Source organism: Homalodisca vitripennis, chromosome 7 (genome assembly GCF_021130785.1).
Source record: "Homalodisca vitripennis isolate AUS2020 chromosome 7, UT_GWSS_2.1, whole genome shotgun sequence".
Classification (NCBI taxonomy): Eukaryota; Metazoa; Arthropoda; class Insecta; order Hemiptera; family Cicadellidae; genus Homalodisca; species Homalodisca vitripennis.
In genome coordinates, this window is record NC_060213.1 from 128,264,636 (window position 1) to 128,282,299 (window position 17,664).

Consider the following 17,664-nt stretch of genomic DNA (forward strand, 5'->3'; position numbering starts at 1 on the left):
GAAGTCATTTGTAACTATTTGAACTGTTATATTTTGTTACAATTTGCCTGTTACAGCAAAAATGTTGTAGAGCACTAATCACAAAGGGCTTAGCAATGATGGTATCAGTTCAGTGCTGTATAATTAATGTTAATGCTAGTTAAAATATTATAATTTCATCATCTAATTTACATGTATACTTTATTTGGTTACTTTTATATAAAAACAAAACTATCTAAGGTGTAATAATGATTCATTTTCTCAATAGTTGTTCATAATTTTAGTCCAGGGATAGTATAGGAACTAGTATATGTGACAGGTTAAATTACGACATTTAAATATTCGCGGGGAATTAGCAGACTGTGACGTAAGTAAATCAGATGTTATCGTAATTGAGATTTATTTAATTAATAATGGAGAAATATGTTAAACTTTATACGGGAACAAATTAAAATAATTAAAATGAGTTAAACATAACCAAAATTCGTTTTTACAAAAGTACCAAATAAAATTACGCAAAAAAGCCAATTGTGGGATAAAATGACTTGCGTATTGATGCCATCAGAAAGCACATGTTGCAAAAATTTAAATAAAAAGCGATAGAAAAATAATAAAAGAAAATAGAAAGACTTAAATTGATCAATTATAGTGAACGTGATAAAATTCGATAATTATGAGAAAAGAATTAAATTATATTCAATCGTGAAGACGCTGATTTGAACGGGAAAGGGGATGAGCATTGTTTGAGCCGATACGCAGGATTTTAGCTGGAGAATCTTTCTTCTGTCTTGAGAGCTGAAGCAGGGTAGATCCACCTGGTAGTGATGCAATACGGAATTGTGCAATAGTGCATTAAAAGTTATAACCAGGCGATGAGATATTGTTTTAGTGAATAAATTAACAACAAAGCAAAGTGGTTACAATTATTTGTTTGTATCACATCAAAATAAATTGACATCAAAGTGATTTGCTTTCTTTTAATATCATTGACTATCCCATCTGCGAAGAAGTGTGGTAAGTAAAGAAAATAAGCTTTAGCTCAAAGAATATTACATTTCAAAATTTATTAAAATCAAAGTGATTGATGAGAACCCAGTGAACATTTGTGAACTTTATCCTGATATAAATAACCATATTTATCAGGAGCCTTCAATACAGTGATATTCAATTTGAACTATCATTTAACCTACTTAAAACCTGAGATAAATATAGACCTAGTGCTAGTGACATATAACGTGTACTTTCACTAACACTCAGTATACTTCCAATAACACTACAGACAATTTCCACAGCATAAGACACATCGACGTAGGAATTGGAAGTTTGACCATTATTTAAACACCGATTTGGAGCAATATGACACAGCCAACATGGGACCACAACACACGTTAAAAAACTGATTGTATGCAAATACAGTGTTAATTATTACATCATTATTATTGTTACATTTTGTTCAGCTTCCATCTGCATTGTATAAAAAAACACTTCCAATTCACTATCAAGTACATTTCTGGATGTTCAGAGAAAAGAATAATTAGTACACATAAATTATATTAATTACTTACGGCACAATGCCTGGGTACGCCACTTGATGTGTACTCCGCGTGTGTTGCACTCCTGTGCGTACGCGGCCAACGCAGTACACAAACATTCACAGTCCCCTCCTTGGTCACAGCCACAAGTGTCAAATATACACCTGCAACATTCATGACGTCAGAGTAGCAACTTATTGACAACATTATTACTTGGAGAAACTCGTTAAACTACTATAACTGCATCTGTGCAAAAGGAAAACTAGGGATTATTTAATTTTATACATTTACATATATCTACAGAAACATATAGAAGTTGCACTTGTCACTTTTGTTATGACTGGCCTACATAAAGGATTTATCTCTTAAGTTGTACAACTTCATAAAGTAGACTAAGAATATCGAAATAGGAAAATATTATCAAAACAGATAGTAGCCACACAGCTGGTGTGCTGAACCTAGGGCTTTTTTCAAAATGTAAAAGTCTTATGAACCAACCTGATACAATTAAAAATTGTATTATATGTAGCCTTAGACCCTAATAAATAACAATCAGCTTAAATGTATTAAAATATATCCAAATTTACATTTACTCCTGTCTTGTCTTTAAAATTTTAATCTTCCATTGTAATATACAACATGTTAATGTTATGAACTATTTAGGATTCAATTAAAGATCACTAAACAATAACATTAAAATAGATTAATCAAAACTCATGTTTTAGCCCCTGGGTTGCAATAAACAATATATAACATGTTCTCAACAAAAGATTTTTCCGGACTTTTTTAATTTGTTGTCAAATTTTTCAATAATAATGGCAAAAAACCGTAACCGGTTTTCTTACGTTGAACATTTAAGTTTAACTAGAAATGGATGTAGACTTCGCAGTTTCATATAAACAAAATTATTTCAATATATTTCATCAATTTTTTCTATGTGATTCAAGGGGTACTTAAAAAATTAATTTAACTTAAAAGATTAAGCAATCCTGTGCCCAACGAGGTACTCAATAGTCTAAGGTATTTATTTAAGCACGGGGACACATTTAACAAACCACCGAGACATACAAATAATAAAAACGCACAACGTCCTTTACGAAAGACCGGTGTGTCACCGGATACATGATGGAAGTTGTGAAAGATCGAATGTACCCGATGGGAAACAAGTCATTGTGGACGTGTTAAATAGGTGTTTATATACCGTTCATCAGCAATATCAAAACAATATTTTGCTTACACATTTTTAAGTTACAACATCATTGTCAAAATAGTAATACAATCAATCATTAAAATATTTCGGTAGAAGGTGTCATCATTAATTAAAAACACACATACATATATGAACACTAAGTTAAATTATTACATTTAAAAACACTATAACAACGTTTAGTAGGCCTACCGATGCAGCTCGGCTGTAGACAGGTAAGACACTGATTCAGGTAAGAAAATAGACCCATGATGGTTTACAAGACATTTAAATTATAATTAGAAACAGTATTTCATGAAAAAGTTAAAAAATTATTGGTACATAATATGAAACTAAACCACACAATCTGTGATATACTGACCTGTCAAGGTAAGGTTCGATCGGTACTTCAGAGTGACAGGGGCGGAACAATGAAGACTTGAGCACTCCACACTTCTTGACAGCCCAGGACTTACGATTAGGATGAAGCTTGCAGGTGTCCTGTACAAAGATAAATTCTTAACCAATGATGGCACAAAGCAAGGTTCGATCAGTACTTCTGAGTGACAGGGGCGGAACAATGAAGACTTGAGCACTCCACACTTCTTGACAGCCCAGGACTTACGATTAGGATGAAGCTTGCAGGTGTCCTGCACAAATATAAATTCTTAACACATGATGGCACAAAGCAAGGTTCGATCGGTACTTCTGAGTGACAGGGGCGGAACAATGAAGACTTGAGCACTCCACACTTCTTGACAGCCCAGGACTTACGATTAGGATGAAGCTTGCAGGTGTCCTGTACAAATATAAATTCTTAACACATGATGGCACAAAGCAAGGTTCGATCAGTACTTCTGAGTGACAGGGGTGGAACAATGAAGACTTGAGCACACCACACTTCTTGACAGCCCAGGACTTACGATTAGGATGAAGCTTGCAGGTGTCCTGTACAAAGATAAATTCTTAACACATGATGGCACAAAACAAGGTTCGATCAGTACTTCTGAGTGACAGGGGCGGAACAATGAAGACTTGAGCACACCACACTTCTTGACAGCCCAGGACTTACGATTAGGATGAAGCTTGCAGGTGTCCTGCACAAATATAAATTCTTAACACATGATGGCACAAAGCAAGGTTCGATCAGTACTTCTGAGTGACAGGGGTGGAACAATGAAGACTTGAGCACTCCACACTTCTTTACAGCCCAGGACTTACGATTAGGATGAAGCTTGCAGGTGTCCTGCACAAAGATAAATTCTTAACCAATGATGGCACAAAACAAGGTTCGATCAGTACTTCTGAGTTACAGGGGCGGAACAATGAAGACTTGAGCACACCACACTTCTTGACAGCCCAGGACTTACGATTAGGATGAAGCTTGCAGGTGTCCTGTACAAAGATAAATTTTTAACCCACGATGGCACAAAGCAAGGTTCGATCAGTACTTCTGAGTGTCAGGGCCGGAACACCGAAGACTTTTTGAGTGTTGAAACTTGTCATCTATCTCTAGACTAGTCAACTGACATACTCACCAGTACAGGACGAGCCTGAGGACAGTATGGTTGCAGTTTCCAGGAGTCCCCAAACAGTTGGGCAGACACCTCACTCACACCTCCTGATGGTGTCTGGAAATCATCCTTTTCATCTCCATTGTAGTTACCACATAGACCTTTAAGCTGCAACAAATTGAGTCAAAATTTAGGTACAAAAAAACTTATTATTTTGGCTACATAACATGCAATTAATCAAGCACATCCTGATTAAAAGCATCAATATTAGAGATGTAGCCTCAAAAAGTGTTTGATAAAATTATATACAATAATAAACCTTTTTAACACTTTTGATATATTTTTTTATTTCGTACGATGTACATTTCAAATTCTAAGAATTCATCATCAGGTACATTTTTAGGTTAAGGTAAACCAGATTGTCATATGTTTGAACTACCTTGGTGGCTAAATTTGTTGTATTTAATTTTATATATGATCAATATGTATTAAAAGTCTATAGACACAGTATGTTTAAAAGTATGAACTACCAGACAAAATTGCTACTGTATACAAGATGTAAGTGAATTGCTGCAGGGTGTGTTCTTGTGCACAAACAGCAGGGTGTATAATGACATTTTAAAATTCACTGAACCAAGATCCAAGAAAACCAACTAATCTCTGACAGTTGATCTATCAACGACATCTATCGACAATCTCTGAGCACAATCTCTTGAATTTTTAACATTTCCCTCGATTTAGGCAATTGGTCCAAGTCCAAAACAAGGTTTGTCAAAATCAGCATGTCGTCATTTTTAAATCGAGCAAAAAACCACTTTACAATTGAGTTTTTCCTATAGCGTCATCTTGGTAAGCTGTTCTCAACATTAAAACAGTTTCAGCAGCATTTTTACTGAATGGCCAACAAAATTTCACAGCTGCATGTTGTTCACTTGTAAAAATCTGAACAAGAATAAAACAGTGCTAGCATACAGTAATAGCACAATAAAACAGAATATCATAAGGAACTTAGCAAAATCACAGGGATAGCTTGCATAACAGCTTAGATCATACTGTAAGTGAAAACCGTTCAGAGGTTCAAGTACATCAACATAAAATTTACTTAATAATATATTAAGAACTAACATTAGAAAATAATTAGGATACAACAACTTTCTAATGGTCTATTATCCAATGAGGAATACAAAATATTGGATATTTTCTATGAGAAAAATGTTCTATAATAAATTTTAGGATTTATAATAAAAACAGTACAGCTTTATTACCCTTCCTTTCCACTTGGGATCTGCCTTGAGAATGACTCTGGTGCCTCTGTCCCACTGCAGCACGATGCCCAAGTCTGCCACTTCGGCAAACACAAATAACCCTGCTTGTCTTACTGTGATTCTACAAGTCAAAAAGAAATTCAAAACAAAATTATATTTACAACAACAACATTCTTAGCTTCTGGATGACATGTTTAAAATTTACTTAATTCACAATTAGTCATTATTAGCTGTGACCTACATTATTACAAATCATAAAAAATTAATATATACAGTATGTGCTGTTCCTAGACCACTTTTGTAGCCAATCAAAAATGCACTTGAGGAATCTTGCTGCTCGGAAACGTACTGAGAGGGTGTGAAAGTAATTGTACACTGAAACTGAATCATAGAATATGGAAAGACAATACCATATTCCATATTAATTTAAAAAGGCATTGTCTAATAATATTCACTACAATTAGTAAGGTCGCATTTATTATGATTTATTAGAATCAGACTGAGTTTGATCTAGATGTATCGCCCTCAACTAATTCCAATCTTGGTCGGTGTTGTGACACAATATCTTCCCCAACTGTTTTTATTTTCTAATCTTTTCTCCCCTAGCATACTCACCGAGATATCTCCTTACTTCCTTACAATATCATGCATCTTATTAGTCAACACTGAATTCCTCTATTACTTAACACATCAAAACCAATCCACCTCTTCTCTCTCAATACTTTGTTTGACTCCGATTCAGATTAATGATTGTCAAAGATATTAATTTCCTGTCGTCATTAGTACAAAATTTTGCTAATGAGAGGCCCTCACTACATATAACATATCTATGGTAGGAAGAGTTGATTTAATGTCTGGGATCTGACGTTGTCTCAGACTTGACTCCTGAAATTTGGAGTCATGTTCGTCTGAAGAAATCCAAAAATGTTGGTGACAAAGAAATTCAAAATGAACTCAATACATCATTTTGACAAAAGAAACACCTAGACTGTGAATCTGATGAGACAATCAGAATACCTTTTCACCTATATTACACTTTTTTGTGGTCTAGGTGTATCTGCTGTCAAAATGATGTATTGAGTTCATTTTGAGCTTCTTCGTTGCCGACTTTTTTTGAAGCTCTTCAGACGAACATAAATCCAGATTTCAGGACTCAAGTTTGTGGCAGCGTCAGATCCCAGATGCTGCACTAAGAGCGAGATGAACTGGAGCTTAACTCAACCAGGCCCTTAATATCTGATTTATTAAAAATATGTAACTGACTATTATAACTACAAAAGTATATCCTCAATAAAGTTTGGTAATTTGGTCAACAGTATGTGGATAGTGGACTGACCTGTCCAGGTTTATGCTGACTGGAAGTGGCTTGTTGGTTGAGAAGGTGATGGTCTCGTGTTTGTCGCCTGAGCCCACTGACAGAGTGACAGCTTTAGGACAACTCACACCGGACGTTCCGCAAGAGACAATCTGAACACAAAAGAAACATAATTTGCATCAGGTTACCAAATGACCAAACATGAGGGTCTCTTTCACACTATTATTTAATGACTTCTGGAACATTGATACAGTCAAAGGTATTTGAAACTCAGATGGATCAGTAGATTATCTACAAAGAACATTTTTTTATTCCATTATAACTATGCATCTCCTGATGGAGACTTCGCCTCATGCCTGAATGAATAGGTTGTGTTAAATCATTCTTGATTCTTGAAGTTGTTTACATTGACAATTTAGATTACATTGTAAGCTTACAATTTTTAATGTTTAATGCAAGTTTATTACGACTGTGATGTAGTGACAGCTGTATTTTTAACTAATTCTTAAGACAATATTTTTCTGGTTAGCAACTGTTAAAGGGTGTTTTCTCTTGTCTGCTTAATGTAAAAAAGAGAGAGCAAATGGCAGTCAATTAAAAGCATTTTATTTCTCAAATATAGCTTCAGATTATGTTGTTTAGACTTCTCAAAATATCTTTTAAAAGTTATTTAAAATTTAAAATTAATTTTTGAAAATTCTATATCTACACTTGATATTTACGGGAAATTACATTAATTACAATCACTTGATCCCATAAGGTTGTTCCAAAAACATTTGGGAATTGTACGCATAGTAAATGATACAGATAAATTATATTATAGTATATAATTTATTTAATGCTGTAATTGTTTTCTTATTTTAAAATGCATTAAAACGCTTTTCCAATATTTTATTTTCAAAATATTTTTGAGAGGTCATCCTCTTCTCATTATAGGGGTTCACCAGCTAACACCTCTTTCTCGCACATTCCCTTATGGCAACCCAATTTTATACAAAAAGTTAAAATAGGCCTTTAGTAAAGTTGTAAATGATTTTCAGATTGACTGTAACTTCACATGACCTACCTCAAGGGCCACATTGAATGAGTCAGAGTCAGACAAAGAGCCCTTGGCCAGCATATAGTCACAAGCACCCTGGAAGTCAAAGATCCGGTCATCAAACGTACGGAAGTGTGAATCTCCCCAAGCACTACACAGACCTGGGCAGGAGTGCTGGGTACAGGTCCACTTGCCTCCCTCGCATGTACTGTAACAGAGAAAAATGTTTAAGGATCCATAGAAAATTTCACTGACAGAAATGTCCAAAATTGTTTCGTTAACAACAGCCTGGATACCAGCTGACATCCATACTTGGCATATTAATTACTCGTTATTCAGATTTTTAGTTAGTGGCTGTAGCAATCTTTCTACCCAACAAGGTTTAAGACTCTTCATGGCATTCAAGGAGACATCAAGTGTTGCAGTCCTCCTGTATCTTGTCACCATCAGAATAGCTGTGTCCACCATGATGACAAGGACACTGGGACGGCTTGACACATTCCTTAGTGAGAGAGTCAAGCACATAACCTCGTCTACAAATACAACAAATTCCACTGGCATCGAAACTCACCAAGTGTTGCAGTCCTCCTGTATCTTGTCACCATCAGAATAGCTGTGTCCACCATGATGACAAGGACACTGGGACGGCTTGACACATTCCTTAGTGAGAGAGTCAAGCACATAACCTCGTCTACATATATAACAAATTCCACTGGCATCGAAACTCACCAAGTGTTGCAGTCCTCCTGTATCTTGCCACCATCAGAATAGCTGTGTCCACCATGATGACAAGGACACTGGGACGGCTTGACACATTCCTTAGTGAGAGAGTCAAGCACATAACCTCGTCTACATATACAACAAATTCCACTGGCATCGAAACTCACCAAGTGTTGCAGTCCTCCTGTATCTTGTCACCATCAGAATAGCTGTGTCCACCATGATGACAAGGACACTGGGACGGCTTGACACATTCCTTAGTGAGAGAGTCAAGCACATAACCTCGTCTACATATATAACAAATTCCACTGGCATCGAAACTCACCAAGTGTTGCAGTCCTCCTGTATCTTGTCACCATCAGAAATAGCTGTGTCCACCATGATGACAAGGACACTGGGACGGCTTGACACATTCCTTAGTGAGAGAGTCAAGCACATAACCTCGTCTACATATACAACAAATTCCACTGGCATCGAAACTCACCAAGTGTTGCAGTCCTCCTGTATCTTGTCACCATCAGAATAGCTGTGTCCACCATGATGACAAGGACACTGGGACGGCTTGACACATTCCTTAGTGAGAGAGTCAAGCACATAACCTCGTCTACAGATACAACCAGACCGACAGATAGATGGACTGAACGCTGGTGGATCGTGCATGTTCTGTCACAACACATATAGCAAAATTCAGAGAGTTGCAGGATTATTGTATTACATATTTAACTTAAACTTCAAAGTAGTTTTTGAATTTTAAAGTGAAAATTCTGGTTTTAATCAATTGACTAAGTATTTTGTCATTTTAAAGTAGATTTTTTATACAAAATCAGTCTATTGCAATTCTCCTAATGGTAGCACTTACCAAAAATTTCTACATAACTTCACCGAACAAATGTTGAGAAAAAATTATATGCTTAACCCATCAAGGATGGTGGAGCATACTGCTGACGTTTTATTTAAATAACAATACCATTATTTTGTTTACTAATTAGCTATATAGTCCAATGTTACAATTTATAAACACATAGTTTACATTGTAGAGGCTCTTTCATACTAAATATACTTGGTCTTTATTGTCTTTATTGATTTCAAATCAAATGATCCAATCATTCTTATTTTTATTTTTGAGGCCTTTTGTTTTCAAAGGTCTGACCTAAACACAATTGAAGAAAATCATTGGGTTTTCATCTTTTAGAATCTTAGTTATAAATGAAAAAGGAATCAAATTCAGAATTGAGAATTAAGAGCACAATTTTGTATTGGTATAAAGTTTTTTTTTTTTGGTATAGGTCCACCCGTTGTAAATACTGTTTGGTATTGTAATAAATAAGATATTTAAGACTATTCCTAGTGTAATTGGTAGCCGGATATGAGTTATATAAAGCATAAAATACATACCAATACACTAAGTCCTCCAATAGTGGTCATACCATTTACCCTTCCCACACACACTACAGGAAATCCCTGCAGTAAAGAAGACTACAATACTCGTATAAAAACAATTCTTGCAATTAAAATTTTTGTCGCCGATCACACATAGTAGTTTGCAAACTGGTGATAAAATGCATTGGAATGTTAACCTGAACATCAGACAATAGATGCGCTGTATTAGTAATTTTCGACCACTTATTATCAATCTGAAACTGGTTGTCATAGCAACGGAACGCTATTTTCCCTGTACACTGATGCGTTTAAAAGCTCTTTCTATTAAGAAGGATGACAGAGCAATTCTTGAGGTCTACTCACAACCTCTGTTCCTACGTCAAATTGTGTACTATACATTACATCTGAACATTATTTTTAGCAAATGACTTTAAGTGATATTTAAATTTTGTGACGTTAGGAGGAATACAGAAATTTATATGCAGTGTTCTAAGGGTTAATATGAAGCTTACAAAATAAAAATATAAGTACTGACTGAATAAGTTTAAACAGAGCTCTCAAATCTACACAACAGAGAGAATCTGTATCTGATCCCTAATATCATAGTGTGGACTCCCACTACAATGAACTCACCTTGCAGGTGATTGGCTCCGGAGGTTCACAGTGGGTGTACTCCTGGTGTCTTGTAGCACTGCAGGAGGTTGTCAGATCCAAGGACTGGTTGGGGTAGTCTCTGATCTGTTCTGCACTAGCTGCGGAGCAGCGCCACACTCCGTTGGTACATTCACTGTCACAGTTGAATTAGTCCATTAGTCCGAGTTGATTACAGTTATTCCACAATTTGTTGACAAAACCACAATATTATGCAGATATAGCTCATTCCAAAATACTGCAAAATATAAAAGAAGAAATAAGAATGAATCAGGAAGTAGGGGAAGTGGAGTGACATAACCTTTGTCCTCAGAAGATGCGCTGCCTAACAGTCAGTTTGGGTCCATGGTTGTGTGTGTGCGGTAGGTCAACCATCTATGTGTACCATAAATTATTTATCAGGTATATGTCTAATTAATTTAATTTTTGTGTTTTATTATATTTTATTTTTATGTGTTTTTAACTTCTGTTGACTTGTGCGTTTTTATACATCTGACAATGGGACTTTTATTCCAAAATATGTAGTAATATTTCTACAAAAACAAATTTTGGAACTGTTGACAAGATAAAGTAGAATACATTTGTCACAATAACAGTTTCGTGGCTATTGCAAACCTGGATTTAGCTGTTTATTACTAATTTTCATCAAGTCACTAGGCGTCAAAATGTGAAGAAATAAATTTGTCATTTAGTTCAATGGTTACACAATACACACAAATACCGACAGATAAATAACAAAATAAACTAGAAAAGATCCTGTTTACAACCAGAAAATAATTTGGAAAAGTGGCTGGAATTTGGAAATTTTGGCTATAATAGATAGCAAACATTCAAATCCTATCTGTAACAAAACACTTTTGATGTTACTATACCATCTCTCTCCCTTATTCTGTTTGATAAGTTCCTCACACAGGCCAGTATAATTAGTTGGGAAAATAAGGCAAAAATACAAGCCAAGCCAAGCGTGTTTTTCTTTTTTTAGGAAAAAAAGAAAAACACTCCAGGTTCACTAGAATACTTCACTGACCAAAACTGCAGAGCTTTGGTGCCTGGGCGTATTTCCTTGTGGTTGGGTGGGTACTCCATCCCATGGTGCTGGCAGGGACATGTGGCCACGCTGACACACTCCCCGGTCCTAGGGTCCAGGGTGTGTCCCGATGGACAGTAGCAGCCTTCCACACACTGCCAGTGGCGGGGACACTCACGACCAAGGTCACTGCAGGAGTGCGCACAAGTCGACCCACACGCCTGGTACTGCTGTCCGTGAGGACACTGGATCCCTGGGGGACAACCATGGACTCTGATCAGAACCTTGGAGAATACTGTTTTATGTATTTTATCGTGGTTTTTTATATTTACCACTGTTATTTTCACTAGATTTGTTGGTGTCATCATCACGGAAACAATATCAATCGTCTATTTGTGTGTCAGATATTTCTGCGGATAAACACACGAAGTAAAATCGCAAAATACTCCAGATGCAAAAAGAACTCTTAGTAATCAGTACTGTGTGACTATAGTGAACTCACTAAGGTGGAAACTCTCATGAAGGGTTAAGGTAGTGCTGACATCTAGTAGAAAATTCCAAAATTACTTGCTTGATGAGCGATTGTTGTAGGATTTATCAATTAAAAGTGACAACAATAAAGTGCTGTAACTTTGGTCTCTAATACTTTATTAAAGTTAGACTATTATAGTGCATCCAAGAGATATTAAAGTGCTTTCATGTTGTAAAGTTACATAAGTATTAAAATAAAAAAAACATAAAGGTGAACTGTTATTTAGTATTTTAATATTAAATGAAATAATCTTTAAGGCTCAGATGAAATAATAGAAATATTTTATAAAGACTGTGAAGACCACACTTTTATACAATTTTCTGAAACCTTAGATGAAAAACAATAATTTATTTAAAACTTAATTTAAATTGCATCCTAATAAATCTTATGTGTAGGCTACTCTATGTCATTAAAATGCGGTTTTCCTTTGCTTTGGAATTTCTTGCTTGGTAGAATGTTTGTTGTAAAATTAAATTCCAGAAACTAATACTTCGCTGTTAATAGCCGTGTGGCACATAATTTTATTCAGAATTAAATTTTCTGCAAGTTTCTTTGTAAAAATGTGGGTCTTTAATGCCTATTTAACAAAATAATTGTCCGTTAAACCTTAAAAAAGTGTTTTCAAAATTATTTTATTTCTGTTTTTTGTAGTATAACAAAAAAACTAAATGAGATACAGCTATGAGATGAACTTTATTCAATTTCTCATCTAAAAATCCGTTAGAAAAAGTTGCATTCGCCTATAAATATCTTTTCATAAACACAGTAGGCAAATCATCATTTGACCTCCTGCACACAATTTTTGGTGAAATCTTCAATTGGCCATAACCCAGTAAGGAAGCATTTCCGGACCCATGTTTATATGAACTTTTTTCTTTATTTTTTATAGTACAATCAGCTCAGAAAGTGCCGGTAACACTAACCGAATCACCCTGTATATAATATATATATATACAGGGTGTATATTATGTCTGGAAACACCCAAATATATCCTTTAATAATTTAAATATAAATTTGAAACCTCTTACAATCGTGATAGAGATTGGGCATCTACTTTTTGGAACAATGTTTTGTTATGTCACACCAACGGGGGACGTCCTGCCGAGGGTATCGTGAATATTCTTAATGGAAGCCTATACCTTGTGATACATAATTTTAAAGGTAATAGCTTACTGAATTGAATGCCACAAACCGCATCTCAAAGGAATTATTCTATCAGAAAATAGAGCATTTTTAGTATTGAAAATTTACTGATGTTCAACAATGTAATTTTAACATGGTTCTTGCCACAAAATGTGTTACACTAATTTTTTAGCATTTTTTAAATGTTCAATTAAAATAAAATAAACAATTTATTTTTAAGCTGGTTTCATTAGTACAAATTTACCAGTTTTTATTACAATGAATAAAACTTATGAGTCACTTTCTCTGATTACTTATGAATCTGTACTTGGTGTTTTCCAGTCAGCAGGAAGGTTTAAAGAGACAAAGGTCACTAGCCTATGAGAAACATTATTGTGTTATTAATCATCTGGTCTACAGGTTTCAGTTTGTTGAGCATGGAGCTTTCACTAGACAGGTCTAAGCTTGGGAATTACAAATGGACAAAGGTCATATCATTCCTGTCGAGTTAATCAGTGTCTCTGAAGCATTGCTGTCAACAAGTTATCTAATTACAGTAGTTCAGTTTTTATTTGGCATTTTAATGGAATTGTCTGAAAGAGAACGAATTACTCTGTTGATGATGCGAGGATATGGCGATCGTCAAAGATCTTATCGGGAAGTTTGTAATTTGTTTAATGACACTTTCCCAGAAAGGAATCCCATAAGTGTTTCAACAATATCAAAAACTATTGAGCGTTTTGAAATGACAGGGAGTGTACGTAATCGGCCAAAGTCGGGTAGGATACAATCTGCAACAGATGAAGAACATGCACTAGATGTTTTGCAAACATTTATTGAAGACCCACATACATCGCTCAGAAAAGCTGCACAGCAACATGATATGCACCCTATGTCTGTGAGTAAGATTTTGAAAATTAATAAATACAAACCATTTAAAGTTCATTTAGTCCAACAGTTAAGTGAGGATGATTACGACAGAAGAGTTGAGTTTTGTGAACTTGTGATGCGCAAATGTGATGACAATAGAGATTTTCTGACCAACATACTATTTTCTGATGAGGCAACTTTTTTCCTAAATGGCAATGTTAACAGGCACAATTGCCGTTACTGGGCTAGTGAAAACCCACATTGGATTACTGAGTCCCATTCACAGCAACCACAAAAACTGAACGTATGGTGTGGAATTTTAGGTAACAAAATTGTTGGACCCTTTTTCATCAATGGAAATTTAAATGCCGAACTTTACTACAATATGCTCCAAAATGAAATAATCCCAGCTATTCAAATTGCATCAGGAGAATACTTTGATAATGTATGGTTTCAGCAGGATGGTGCTCCACCCCATTATGGGAGACAGGTAAGAGAGTATTTGGATTTAAGGTTTCCTCATAAATGGATTGGCCGAAGAGGAGAAATCGAATGGCCTCCAAGATCTCCGGATTTGTCACCAATCGATTATTTCCTATGGGGTCATTTAAAATCCAATGTTTATAGAAGAAAGCCTCATAATTTGGAAGACCTAAGAAACAGGATTATAGAGGAGATTGCTTTGATAACTGAAGAAATGTTAGGCAACTCTGTCGAATCATTTTACACAAGATTGGCTCATTGTCAAACCGTAGAAGGAACACAGTTCGAACAATTGCTTTGACACCAAATGCAGGTAAAACGTTTGTTGTAAGACTTTTCTAACAGCATACATTATTTTTTATTTGTAATAAGAAATCAATAACATAAGTATTTCCATAATTGTACTGTAATAAAAACTGGCAAATTTGTGCTAATAGAACCAGCTTAAAATGAAATTTTTGTTTTATTTAATTGAACATTTAAAAAAATGCTAAAAAATTAGTGTAACACATTTTGTGGCAAGAACCATGTTAAAATTACATTGTTGAACATCAGTAAATTTTCAATACTAAAAATGCTCTATTTTCTGATAGAATAATTCCTTTGAGATGCGGTTTGTGGCATTCAATTCAGTAAGCTATTACCTTTAAAATTATGTATCACAAGGTATAGGCTTCCATTAAGAATATTCACGATACCCTCGGCAGGACGTCCCCCGTTGGTGTGACATAACAAAACATTGTTCCAAAAAGTAGATGCCCAATCTCTATCACGATTGTAAGAGGTTTCAAATTTATATTTAAATTATTAAAGGATATATTTGGGTGTTTCCAGACATAATATACACCCTGTATATATATATATATATATATATATATATATATATATATATATATATATATAAATAAGAACTCAATTCAATTCAATAAATTAACAATTGAATACTGATTTTAATATATTCCAAATTATTTAATTTCCCAGTGAATGAAATAAATGAGGTGAAAATCAACCAATACAATGAAGTGAATCTACTGTTATAAAGAGAGAATTTCTGCAATAAGAAAACACACATAAGTCTCATACAATTAATAGTGAACGTTATGTAGTGACAAACATTAACACAGAATCCACACTGACAACAATGAAGGATTATTAATGAGGATTCAAATACAGATCTACTGCACTCATGTTTAAAAGTTTCCTCTGAACATGCTTCTAAGCATGTCTCTTGTATTAATGAAAATTAGAGTAATTTTCACTTATTAGCTTGGAGTTAATCACTTTTGAAGCCCCATTTTAGATGATAAACTAGTTTGTTTTTAATTTGTAATAATAGATTTTTAACTTACCACATTCTACAACCTTATCCCTCCAGTCTATGGTGGCGCCCTGGAACGTACACTGCTTGGCGTAGGCAGCTATGACAGGACACAGGCACTCCGACAAACGACCATTGCACGAGCAAACGTCATACAGACAGTCTTCGTAGTAAGGAGCAGGATCAACCAGGTAGTGGCAGTCTACAGACATACATACAATTGGTTGGTTTCTAAACTGTTCAAAGCTAGAACCATCTTGAATTTAACATTAAGTTACAGAACCAACGCACTGAAGTTTTGAAATCAGCAAATATTTTAGGAATCCACATAGACTCAATCTATCAATCAATCAATCAATCAATATTTCTTTATTACATGAACATTAAGTACAGTAATATAGTCAAACATAGTATAATGTAATAGGAAAAGTCACTTAGGTGTTTGTTGCATCCAGGAACTCCTCCAGGGTGTAGAGTGGAGTCTTGACAAGGAATTCTTGAAGTGCTTTCTTCAGTGCGTTTCCAGTTAGCAATTGGAAGTCTTCTGGCAGTTGATTTCTGAGTTTTCGTCCTATGTAGGACGGTTTTCTTTCAAAGAGGGCTGTTCGATGGCGGGGTAGAACATATCTGGAGGCATGTCGTGTGTTGTAGTCATGGAAATTGTTGTAAGTGTCAAAATTGAGTCTGTCAACATGTAGAATTGTTTCGTATACATACAGGCCCGGCGACAGGATTCTCGGGCCCCTATGCAATCATGAAGTACCGGGGGCCCCCCCCCAAAGATTCAACAGGCAACCAACCTAATTACATTAAAATTCACCCCCCCCCCAACGTTAGAACAAAATTCCCCATATTGGTTATATTAACATAGCAAGCATTATTTTATTCCAAAACTTACTACACCATTACTTGATTTACTTATTTGTTAAATGATTCACTTCTTCAAAATTATGCCAAATCCGTGATTTTTCCTGTATTTACTTCAATTTAAGTTATATAAATAAATGTTGCTAAACAAATGGAAAGAATTGAGGTTTATAATTATGTAGTGATTATTTTTTTACTATTAAATCAATACAAAACAAAACTCACTGAACTTAATTAAAATCAAAAACACCATCCTTAAAAAATATACACTTAATGAACTAAATGGACAAAACATAATTAACAAAGAAATAAAATCATTAAAATTAAAGTTCAACTCGTGTCGCTCTCCTTTTTTAGTAGAAAACAAAACTTAATGATAGGTTTCCTGGAAAACCTAATGAAACAAAAACTAAATATCATTGAACAATCACTTAACGAACAAAACTAAAAAAAATTAAATGAACAAAACCTAATGAACATTGTACAAAACATAAATTGAAAATTAATAAAGAAAACATTGGGCTATGTTACTCACTAACATTAAACATGACTAAAACACAACTCGTCGGGCCTTCTTCCCAGCAAAGTCTTCTATAATGTCGTCATATTTCAAACTACGTGCCAAATCTGACTCCATGGCTAGAATACTCAGGTCATTCATGCGGTCTTGCGTCATCGTAGAACGATTTGCACTTTTAATTCTTTTCATCAAACTGAAGCTCCCTCTCCCCTTGGCTGACAGATACAGGTATGCAACAGAACAACCGGATCGCTGTAGTGATATTTGGAAATAAACTATCTAGTTTGTTCTTCCTTAGAGCGTTTATTAGACTTAATGGTTGAAGAGTTTGTTCCCCCAAGTTT

General features: G+C 35.0%; 1 protein-coding gene across 1 annotated transcript in view; it reads right to left on the minus strand.

Annotated features, from left to right (window-relative positions):
• Positions 1–17,664, minus strand: part of LOC124366884 (hemocytin-like) — a 184,518-nt gene that overhangs the window by 74,213 nt on the left and 92,641 nt on the right. The window contains 10 exon segments of the mRNA XM_046823484.1: positions 1,545–1,675; positions 3,080–3,198; positions 4,236–4,379; positions 5,477–5,597; positions 6,813–6,943; positions 7,858–8,038; positions 9,035–9,213; positions 10,564–10,717; positions 11,609–11,861; positions 15,965–16,135. Of these exon segments, the coding sequence (XP_046679440.1) occupies positions 1,545–1,675; positions 3,080–3,198; positions 4,236–4,379; positions 5,477–5,597; positions 6,813–6,943; positions 7,858–8,038; positions 9,035–9,213; positions 10,564–10,717; positions 11,609–11,861; positions 15,965–16,135 (1,584 nt within the window).